Source organism: Arachis duranensis, chromosome 3 (assembly GCF_000817695.3).
Source record: "Arachis duranensis cultivar V14167 chromosome 3, aradu.V14167.gnm2.J7QH, whole genome shotgun sequence".
Classification (NCBI taxonomy): domain Eukaryota; kingdom Viridiplantae; phylum Streptophyta; class Magnoliopsida; order Fabales; family Fabaceae; genus Arachis; species Arachis duranensis.
The window spans coordinates 29,752,512-29,764,039 of NC_029774.3; the positions used below are offsets into that span (position 1 = coordinate 29,752,512).

Below are 11,528 nucleotides of genomic sequence, written 5' to 3' on the forward strand. Positions count from 1 at the left end.
CCTGCTCAGAGGGACTTGTGAATGCCAATGATAACTTGTCATATGGCAAGTTATCTTTAAAATAAATAATTATATTAACTATAATTAATTAAATAATTATATTAAATAATTAAATTATAATAAATTTATTAATAATTATAGTAATTAATTATATTAAATTATAATTAATTAAATTTACTTACATTAAAAAATAAATTTAATTTTTACACCTTACAAAATAATTCTTAGTTGAGTTAGTTATTTTTATTTTTAAAATTTAAAATGTTAACAATATTATTAAAATTAGCAGTTGTAAACACAAAATTATAAATTAGTGTAATCCACAATTATATATTGTGTATTATTGTCATATATGAATTTATTTAATATTAATATCTTTTAATAGTTAATTATTTTAAATTTTATAAATTTAAATAATATTATTAAAAAAATCAATTACATTAATTTTAAGTATTTTAATTAATTAATTAAATGGGACCACAATAAGGACTAAAGTTAGTTCCTTCTAATGGAGAAAAGAAAGATGTTTTGAGTTCCTATTTACTGTTTATGACGCAAAAACTGATGTGAAATTACTTTTTATGAACAGGTGTGCCATAAATAGAGATTGAGATGAATTTCCCATTGGGTGATGAGTTCCTCCTTCACTTTTTTATGACACACAGGGACTCAAACAATTAGAGTAAAAAACAAATGGGTCTTTGCACAAGTCTCAAAGAGGATGAGAAATAATAATTATATTAATTTAATTAAGTGAGACCATAATAAGGACTAAAGTTAGTTTCTCCTAATAGAGAAGAGAATGATGTTTTCAGTTCTTATTTACTGTTTATGACGTAAAAACTGATGTGGAGTTACTTTTTATAATAGATGGACTATAAATAAGAATTGGGATAAATTTTCTATTGGAGATGATATAAAATGTTCTTTGTCAATATGCGTGATGTCAAAATATAATCTATTATAAAATAATATAATATAATAAAATTTATTGCACAAAAGATAATAAAACGAAATTATTTGTATGGTGACAATTAAGAAAGAAGAAATGGCATTAAAACTAAAAATAGAAACTATTTTAATCTATTTTAATCTAATAAAAGTTCGAAAGTGTTATACACTTGTCGCAAATAAAATATTAACCACTAAATCAATACTCAAGTATTTATTTACAAATATATATATTAGGCTAATTTTTTGATGTAAAAGCCTTTTTTACTTTTACACATAGAATCATAGTGATAACAGGATTGAGTGACAAGTGTCTAATTTTAAAAGACAAAAACTGTTGTGTTAAAATAAATACAGAGACCACAGTGATGTTTGCACTGTTCACGCATATTGTATTAGAACGTAGGGTGATTAATGTCGTTGATTAACAAAAATTATGGATTCTCTAATTATGCTTAATAATGGGTCTGTATGAGTTGAGGTTTTTGTCGGTAGTTTCTTTATGCTAGAAGATCCAAAAATGTTTGGGGTATCCGTATTTCACATACATATCCAACCATATTAAAAAAAATATAAATTCTATAACATTTATATAAATTCTGTAATATAATAGTTATGATGTTTTATAAAAACCTATATATTGTTTTGTACTTTTTTAAAACTTTGTTCCAATATTTTAATATTTGTTTAAATAAAATTTTTCGTATCATTAAAGTCATAATTGTAAGAAGTGAACGGTGATTGAATTAGTCAGATTATTAGTTTTTTTTTAAAGTTAGGAGTAAAATTTGAACCCACAACCTCTCAGTGAGTATAAAAAGAGAAATTACATGCTCTCTACCGGCTTGTTTACACTACTTTGTTCTGTGCATCCTTGAGAGGAAGGATCATCACTTCCCAAGTTCACATCCGGTATTCTAAACAGATTTCATGTTATTCAGACAAAATATGATACAGGTATAAAATAGACTCAAATGAATGCACAAGCTACAACCAACAGAATGGACAATATACACCCAACACAACAAACGAAATACACCCAACTTAATAAACAACATACACCCAACTTGATCAATAAAATACACCCAAATCATGATAACAAGATTTTATTAAATAAAGCTTCTTACGTTTCAGAGGAGACATAGTGAGCTTCTGTTGATCGTAGGTCAGCTTCGTTCTGCTTGCGAAACAAGAAACAATTATTAGCAAAGAAAACACACTAAAATCTGAAATATACACCCCAACAAGACATACCCCTCTGCTGCAGATTTTTCATTGATTCTCCTTAATAATTCATCTAGATCTTCACTTCCTATTTCATATCTCTCACTACATTCATAAAAGAAGATGTTAACAAAAATAATTATGATGATAGACGGTAATATAGCTTACGAGGTACTGTACCCATCATTGTATTGATCTTCTTCAGGAGATGAATGCTCAACAACAACCTTTTTCTTTTTGGATTGTTTTCTGGGTGGAAAAAACAAGTATGAATCAGAAATAAAAAATTAATTTTATCACAGAATATTATCCAAAGAAGTGCTTACTTTTTTGGTGTTCTTTGTGTCTTTTTCTTTTTCTTTTGCTTCTCCACCGGTGATGATTCTTCGCTTCTATAAGTTAATAAGAGACACTTCAGTTAATACACGAAATCTTTATAATGAGGCCAAAAGAAAGGAGTAATAATTTCAGAACATTACTCATCACTTGATTCAGATTCTGAATCAGAATCTGAATCTTCTTGACTCTTCTTTCTTTTTTTTTGGAGTCCATTCTGGAAGGCAAACAATAATTATTTAAAACATACTAAAGATATAAAATACACCCAAATGAATGCACAAGATACAACCAACTGGATCGAAAATATACACCCAACATAATAAACAACATACACCCAACTTGATAAACAAAATACACCCAAATGGTTCCACAAAATACACCCAAGTCGACGAAGAAATTACACCCAATTATGGTACTTACTTTTTTCCTTTTTTGCTGGGTTGTTTTCTTGGTGAATCCTCTGAGTCTTCTTGAGTCTCAGACTCAGAGGTAGAACTATCACTATCAGTTGTTTCTATCTCCGAAGACGATGTTGAACTCGCCTTCCTTTTTTTATTTTTTTTATTTCTTGTTTTTTTCTTTTTTCTCTCTTTTTTTCATTTTCTCTCTTGTTTCTGCCATCTTTACAATCCCCTGAAACATTAGATATTTTAGTTAGCAACATTCAGGTAAATAAAATACACCTAACATATTACGTTCACTTACCAAAATTTTCTATGTTTCTGCACTCATTCTTTCGAACAACTGCTCCTTACTCCAGTTGGCAATCCAGGGTTTTGGCGGTCTTTCATCCCTCTTCTTGCCCTTGTTTTTAGAAAGATGAAAGTAAATTATCATCAGGGCAAAGAGGCAGCCATCAATTGCCTTCTTCTTTTTCTTCTTGTAGTCGGTTATGCCCTTGACCATAAAGGTTAAAACATGCCCCCCCAATTTCGCTCCGTTATGCTGTCCATCTCAAAAATTGGGGCCAGGTGCACAGGCGATATTTTATTTATTGTCGTTGGTAAAAGGAACGCCATCTGTATATAGAGGATGAAAATCCTCTAAGACATTAGGCGTTCCTCTTCATTACCAACGCCAATATCCATCATCTCATCTGTAAGACTTTTGAGGGTCTTACCCTGGAATCTTCTAAAAATTACTTTGTCATCCTCAGAAAGTTTCTTATAATCGACTTTCTGAGGAAATAGATCTCCTACAAAAAGGAAAACAACAAAGTATCAAATTCGGTCAAATACACTCAAGGATCAACTTAAATACACCCAAGCATCAGTTAATATACACCTATAGTTTTTAGCGAGTTACCTGTTGCATTGATGCCAAGCGCATCACCTATTTTTCTTGGTGTTATTTTAAAAGAATCGTATCTCGTTTCCAATCTGTTCTCCCCTAGTTTGAAGTTGTTAGCCAGCTCCCTTAACACTTGGTGATGCACCCTTAGTGGTGGGATGTGCATCAAGCCACCGAATCCCAAATCTCTCACAATTGTTTTCTTTTCCTCACTCATGTTTCTGAATTTATTACTTAAGAGATGTGTTGCACACTTAAGGTCTTTTGTTTGCTGTAAACAAAAATAAAATTATAGTCAGATATAATTCTATTATATAAAACTGATTTCATGTAAGACATATATTTGTTCTTACATTTCTTCCAGGTTGGTTTCTCGCTGCCATTTTCTCTGAAATACCCATATATATCAGTTAAATACACCCATAGATATGAATCAGATACACCCAACAATTTATGCCATATACACCTAACAAGTTACTCCATATACACCCACTAAATTATGCAATATACACCCAAGAACAACCAATATTACAAGGACAAGAAATATCAGAATAGTTGCAACAGTTGATTATATTACACTATCAGTTCAAAAATTTACATCCAACAAATTATGCCATATACACCCAACAAATTACGCAATATACTCCTAAAAATCAGTTACGACAAGAACTAGAACAAGAAGATCAGTAAAGCATAGAATACTAAGAAGAACAGTAAAACCTAGAACCAAGAAGAACATTAAAACGTAGAACAAGAAGAATATTAAAAACAGTAAAATGAGAGATAGAACAAGAATAACAGTAAAACCTAGAAGAACGTAGAAGAACAGTAAAACCTAGTTCTTCGATTTTGAAATGTGAAAAATCTACAAGATGAGTAAAATAGTAACGTACCTTGAGTAATATTTTTTCGTTTTCTGTTGAAATTGTTGATTGAGAGTTCTATCTTTTGTTGATGGTTTCTGCTAATCTCTGTGACGAGTTCTATCTTTTCGGTTTGGAATGTTGCTCGAAGTTTGAAGGTTTGTGTTTTGTTCGAAGGAGAAGTGGAAGAGTACGCCATAACGAGCGCCTTTTGTGAAGCGTAACGGTTGAGTTATGCGCGTGGCACTGACGCTCCATTCAAAAGGACCGAATGCGCGTATCTTTTATCTTGGGTTGGGCCAACTTGTAATACTTGTAGGCCTTTTTTATTTGTATGTGTAAGAGTCCCCATAATAAAATTTGAGGGTCGAAGCATTTACCCTGTATTCAAACTATAAGCATTAAAGCATGTAGCACGCGATATAATATCGCTTAAATAATAATATCGACTGCAGAGGAAGAGTTTCATTATTGCCAAATGACAACTGAGGACTGAGGACTGAAACGTGTTGTAAAAAGAATCACGATAGAAGTTGTCGAAACAGTAAAATAAAGATAACGAAGTAAAATTGTCGTTGTCAATTCCTCACCTACTTCAGTCTCCTACTCTTATGACGGTGGTCTTAGCATTAGATAGCTTATCTTAGAGCGTGGTACCTAACTCGAGGAGCACGAGACGATTGCATTTTGATAATCAGAGCAAACTAATAGGTACGTTTCAAGATTAAGCCTTATTATTCATGAATTCTGGTGTTTAAGTTATTAACGCATACCATACTTTGAAGCTCTCTTTAAATTTTCCCTCAATTTATGAGCTACTTATTTACTAATAGTCAATTTGGTTCATGACCGATCAATCTAGAAGCATCTGAATGCTTATTAGTTTTGTTCTAGTGTTTGATACAATCTAGAAGTATTCACTAATGCAATTTTATCTCTTCAGTAATACTCTAGATCACAATTATATTAATTCATTTAGGTGAGCTCATGTTTGAGATTTCTTGTGAGATCAAATATTTGGATAAGATTACAATTAAATAATACACGATTTATGGTTAAGAATTAACTCATTTCAAGATTTCGCTAACAAGTTTTGATATAATTAAAGTACTTGAAATGTATATTTTACTGTTTGATAAATTACGGCAAGCTTCTAGCGCTATGTATGGTTCTCAGTGGTTGATTTGATGGCTTGATCCCGTGATATTGAAATCTCACAAACAAATAAATCTTACTCCAATAATCCCGTATTAAAGGTTGATAATAAATAATATTAATTAACTCCTGCCTAATTAAAACTAAGTATGCTTGCCATATAGCAACTTCCAGAGTCAGATCTATATATAGGACAATAGATGAATGCTCAGAACAAACAATTTTTCCTTAATTTGGTTCCATTCTTTTGCAGTCAAGGAATACACAATCAAGAAGCCTAACACAGATGGATACAATTGCTAGCATAGCATCAAATGTGGCTGTACCTGTTCTAAAACAACTTACTTATGTATTGCTGTACAACACTTATGTGACTAACCTTGAAAATGAGGTCCAGAAGTTGCAGCGGGAAGAGAAAGAAGTGAGGCACACTGTTGAAGCTGCCAAAAGGAATGGTGAGCAGGTTGAAGACACAGTGCGCGACTGGTTTACTCGTGTTCGTGCAGCAATAGAAGAGGCTCAAGAATTCCTTCATCACGAAGAGCAAGAAAGAGTTGGATGCTTAGATATATATTCTAAGTACACCTTCAGCCAGAAGGCAAGAAATTTGGTGGATCATCTATCTGAGCTCAGGCAAGAGACATTTGACAAGGTTTCTTACCGTTGTGCTTTGAAATGCAATGTCAGTTCAGCTTCCAGAGGATATGAAGCCTTGGAATCTAGAACTGCAATGTTGAATGAGATCATGCAAGCCTTGAAGGATTCTGAGGTTTCCATGATTGGTGTGTATGGAATGGGTGGGGTGGGTAAGACTGCCCTGGTTAAGGAACTAGCATGGCAAGCCGAGAAGGGTGGTTCGTTTGATGTGGTCGTTGAGGCAACTGTGACAAGTGAACCAGATGTGAGGACTATTAGAGCTGAAATTGCTGATGGTTTGGGTCTGAAATTTGATGAGCTGACTGAGATGGGAAAAGCATGCCGGTTGCGGCAAAGGATTAGGCAAGAGCAAAGCATTCTTGTCATACTTGATGATGTTTGGGGAAAGCTTGACTTGACTGAGGTTGGTGTTCCTTCTGGTGAGGACCACAAAGGATGCAAATTGTTGGTGACATCCAGAGATCTTAATGTGTTGAATGCTATGTTGGGTGCGCAGAAGGTTTTTAGACTCGAAGTTCTGTCTGAGAGTGAGAGTTGGAACTTGTTTGAAAAGAAGGGAGGGGAAGCTGCTAAGGATGAGAGCATTCAACGGATAGCAAAGAAAGTAGCCGAAAACTGTGCGGGTTTGCCCCTTTTGATAGTGACGGTGGCAGAGGCATTAAAGAATAAGGATTTCTATGCTTGGAAGGATGCATTGGAGCAGTTAACCAATTTTGATCTTGATGGATGTTCCTATTCCAAAATGCATTCTGCTGTAGAGCAAAGCTATGAATATTTGGAAAGTCATGAACTCCAAACATTTTTCCTCCTTTTGGGTTCATTGGGAAATTATTATAGCATCAAAGATTTGTTAGTATATGGCTGGTGTTTGGGTCTGCATAAAAATGTTGATTCATTGGCAGACGGAAGAAACAGACTTTATAAATTGATAGACAACCTGAGAGCAGCGAGTTTATTGCTTGAAGGGGAAAGATATCAAGTTGAAGCTCTGCACATTGTTCGCATTGTGGCTGCCGCAATCGCATCCAGAACCAAGCCTTTCTTTACTATGCAGAGAAACACTGAATTGAAAGAGTGGCCTAGAATGGATTTCCTTAAAACTTGTCAACATATTTTTTTTGATTGGTGTTATATCAATGAACTTCCAGAGAAGTTAGAATGTCCGACGTTGAAGATACTGCAACTCTGTAGTCAAGGTAACTATTTGAAACTTCCTGAGAATTTCTTTGTTGAGATGAGAGAATTGAAGGTTCTAACTTTAGGAGGTCTGAATTGTACACCATCGCTTCCTTCGTCTCTTGGTCTCTTGGCAAACCTCCAGGCATTGAATCTTTGTAAATGCATGTTGGAAGACATAGCTGTTGTTGGAGAGCTCAAAAACTTGGAGATTCTCAGCCTTGAAAAATCCGAGCTTATCGAAGAACTTCCTGCGGAAATAGGACAATTAATTCATCTAAGGTTTCTAGATTTGACTGATTGCTCAACACTAAGAGTTATTCCCCACAACCTGATATCAAAACTGACAAGCTTGGAAGAGCTCCTTATAGAGAACTGCAATATTCAATGGGAGGTCCAGGGATACAAAAAGCAAGGCAATGATTCAAGTCTAAGTGAGCTTGGGAGTTTGCATAAACTAACAACTCTGAATATTCACATCAATGATGCATCAGTTTTCCCTAGAGACTTGCTTGCCCTTGGAAAATTACATAGTTACAATATTTCAATTGGGAATGGATGGAATTCGATAGGGGTGGAGTCCGGGTTTTTCAAAGTTTCAAGAGTATTTAAGCTTAATCCAAGCATGGATCCAAGAATACTCATGGATTATGGGATCAAAATGCTGATGAATAGAGCTGAAGATTTGCATCTTGCTGAATTGAAGGGTGTCAGGGAAGTACTCTACGAATTGAACGATGATGGATTCTCGCAGTTGAAGCATCTTAGTATCCAAAATAGTGATGATATGCGGAGCATTATTGGCCCGATCGAGTGGGCTCATCGTGATCATGCCTTCCCCAACTTGGAGTCATTGATTCTTCACAATCTGAGTAACCTGGAAAGGATATGTAGTGGCCCTCTTCCAGCACAGGCCTTTACCAAACTAAGGGTTGTCAAAATAAAAGGCTGTGATCAGATCGAGTTTGTTTTCCCACACTCCATGGTTGAACAGCTCTCTGAACTACTTGAAATCGAAATTTGTGAATGCAAATTCATGACCAAGATTGTGGCTGAAAAGATAAAAGAGGATGACAGTGAAACTGACAAGATTCAGTTCCTTAAAATGCGTTCTCTCACACTTGAATGCTTACCTTCCCTCGTTAGTCTCTCTCCCGAGCCTTCTGCTAACAACACCACCATTCAACTTTTAACTGAAAAGGTAGAAAAATGGACTAATTTTTCTCTAGTAAACTCTTGACTAGAACATCTTATGCTTGTTAAGCTTGTGTTTAAAAATTTTATTGTCTATCTTTCTTGATATTTTTAAAGAGACACAGGACAATTAAAAAACAGTAGCACATTCTAAACTGGAGTGAAGCAGTCTTCTTACTTCCACATTTTCAGTATATCTAATGAAGTCATATCACTGTTCTTGATGATATGTGTTTTTTCCTGACGTAGATAGTTTCATCGTATAAAGCCATTAATTTAGCATAGAAGAACATATTGCTTGCGAGTTCTTTAGGCTGAAACAAAAATATTTGATAAAGGAAAGGGGAAAATAATATTTGCCTCTTCTACATGATGAATGTGTGACGTGAGATATTACTTGCTTTAACGGGATATATATTTAAAATTGTAACTTAGAACAGCATGGCACTGCTTTCTTTTGCCAGAGATAATCATACTATAAGTTCAAATTTCTTATGGCAATGATTATGTTTATACTTTATAGGTTGAATTTCCAAATTTAGAGAACCTGAAGTTGTGCTCAATCAATGTACACAAGATATGGGATGACAAACTTTCAGCACAAACTAGCTTTCAAAATTTGACAACTTTGACGGTAGATGGTTGTGAAAGGTTGGCATATCTTTTTTCATACCATGTGGCTGCAAGACTTGTCAAGCTCCAGCATCTTTTAATTAATTCATGCAAATTAGTAGAGCATATATTTTCCCAAGATGGAAACACAGACAACGTTCGACTTGCTAGAAAGTCTGTTCCTACTGAAATGGTGAGCGTTTCTAAATGATTCAAGTTGTTCCTTTCCCTGTATCCTTTTCGTTCCTCATACGGCGTGTGTGTATTCAATCGTGAATCTGACATAAGTTATCAATGGCATATACAGGGTCCAATTTTCCCAAACTTGGAGACAATTGTGATCTCTGAAATGGAAAGCTTAAAGTCAATATGGCCGAGTCAACACCCTCAAAATTCCTTTAGTAAATTGAAAAAGATGGAAATCACATATTGTTCCAGCATCTTGAACGTGTTCCAGTCTCATGTACTAGACAAATTACTAAGTCTGGACTCATTGGATGTATGGTATTGCGATGCGTTGGAATTTGTATACGAAATAGAAGGTGGAATTAACGACGTGGACGTTCAGTTGAGAGCTTTATCTTTGGGCCATTTACCAAACTTGAAGCATTTAATGAATAAGGATCCTCAAGAGTGTTTAAGGTTTGAAAACCTATCTGTGGTAAAGGTAAGCACATGCAAAAGCTTGAAGCATGTGTTTCCACTTTCTATGGCAAAAGATCTTCTGCAACTCGGGGTCCTTGAGATAAGCGATTGTGGGGTCGAGGAAATTATAGGAAATGAACATGGAGGAGAGGAAGAGCAAGAGTCTCCTCTTGGGCTTGTCTTCCCAAAATTAGCCTGCATAAAACTTTTGAATTTGCCGGAACTTCGATGGTTTTGTAACGAAAATCACTACTTCAGATTTCCATTATTGAATCAATTATACTTGGTGGAGTGTCCAGCAATGGAGACATTCTCGCATGGTATCTTAAGGGCATCAATCCTCAGGAGGATATATTTGAACGAGAAAGGAGATCAATCGCACTGGGAAGGTGACTTGAATACTACGATAAGGAAAATTTTCACCAAAGGTATATCTAATCTGAATTCATGATTTCTCTGGAGAAATGCATGCATAGTTTTGGAGCACAATTAATGCTTCCTAGAGGAGTAATTATAATCACAATTAATGGTTTTGAATATAATGAGTGGTTGTTCTCATTCTCTTTCTCATTCAGTTTCTCTTGAAGTACGCATTAAATGTGCTAAAAGAGTATGCAAGTCTTTCTCTTAATTCTTAATTTTTCCCTAGAATGCATTTGTTATGTGATATGTTATGTTTTTGTGATTATAGAGATTTAAACCAAAGCGATTCATAGATGTGTGAAGCGCTACGTCCATCACCAGTGGCGGCCTCTCCCTTGGACGAGAAGTAACTCACACTCTACAATCCTCAAATTGAATTCAAAGAGGTAAACAATCTTTCTGGATTTTGGTGGTATTATTTTGTGAACTTTGTAGGCGTTACTTGGTGTTTGTTCTGCTGAATTTTTTATTCAATAGTTGCATATGTTTGTTTTGAAGTGGGCGTTTCGAGCAGCGACGGCGGTGGCCTTTCTAGCGGCGGCAGGGCAGCAGAGGCGGGAAAGACAAGAGAGAAGGGGGTGTTTCGAGCAGCGGGAGTGGGGTTCTTTTCAGCAGCAGCAGGGCAGCAGCGGCGGTAGGGGCTAGGACGAGACTAAGAGGTGAGAGGTTATAGAGAAAGAGGAAGGTGAGAGATTAGAGAGAGAAAACGATTTCAAAATGAATGGGAAGAGGGTTCTTGGTTCAAATTAGGGCACGATTATCGTCGGATTTACTGGTGAATTAGTCCGACGGTAACATGGTGCATGTAACCAAAACGCAACGTTTCACTAAACAAGGTTCAGCGTCGGATTTACTCGCCGGTATATTCGACGGTAGCCAGCTTGCCAAAATTTCTTTATTCCCTCCAAATTTTACCGTCGATATTACCATCGGAACATCAACTTTGACAGTAATATTTTAGGGTGAAGGATTTATTGCCAAATTCGACAGTACATCCGA

The 11,528-nt window shown here is 35.2% G+C and overlaps 1 protein-coding gene across 2 annotated transcripts; it reads left to right on the forward strand.

Annotated features, from left to right (window-relative positions):
• The first annotated feature begins 5,167 nt into the window (after positions 1-5,167).
• LOC107478423 (probable disease resistance protein At4g27220) lies at positions 5,168-11,522 on the forward strand. Of its 2 annotated transcripts, none has more exons than XM_016098560.3 (6): positions 5,168-5,378; positions 6,076-8,856; positions 9,373-9,654; positions 9,769-10,534; positions 10,798-10,915; positions 11,028-11,522. In XM_016098560.3, exons 2-5 carry the CDS (start codon positions 6,109-6,111, stop codon positions 10,803-10,805), a joined length of 3,804 nt encoding a protein of 1,267 aa, XP_015954046.1. In that variant the 5' UTR covers positions 5,168-5,378; positions 6,076-6,108; the 3' UTR covers positions 10,806-10,915; positions 11,028-11,522. The 2 variants fall into 2 exon arrangements, with proteins under 2 accessions (XP_015954046.1, XP_020993724.1); XM_021138065.2 differs by having other exon boundaries at positions 10,823-10,915.
• Positions 11,523-11,528: the final 6 nt, after the last annotated feature.

Bases quoted from the DNA above. Each gene is read 5' to 3' on its own strand.
- LOC107478423 (XM_016098560.3), top strand. From the start codon at position 6,109: ATGGATACAATTGCTAGCATAGCATCAAATGTGGCTGTACCTGTTCTA. The intron at 8,857-9,372 runs GTAGAAAAATGG...TATACTTTATAG, and splicing joins TTCAACTTTTAACTGAAAAG to GTTGAATTTCCAAATTTAGA. The intron at 9,655-9,768 runs GTGAGCGTTTCT...TGGCATATACAG, and splicing joins AGTCTGTTCCTACTGAAATG to GGTCCAATTTTCCCAAACTT.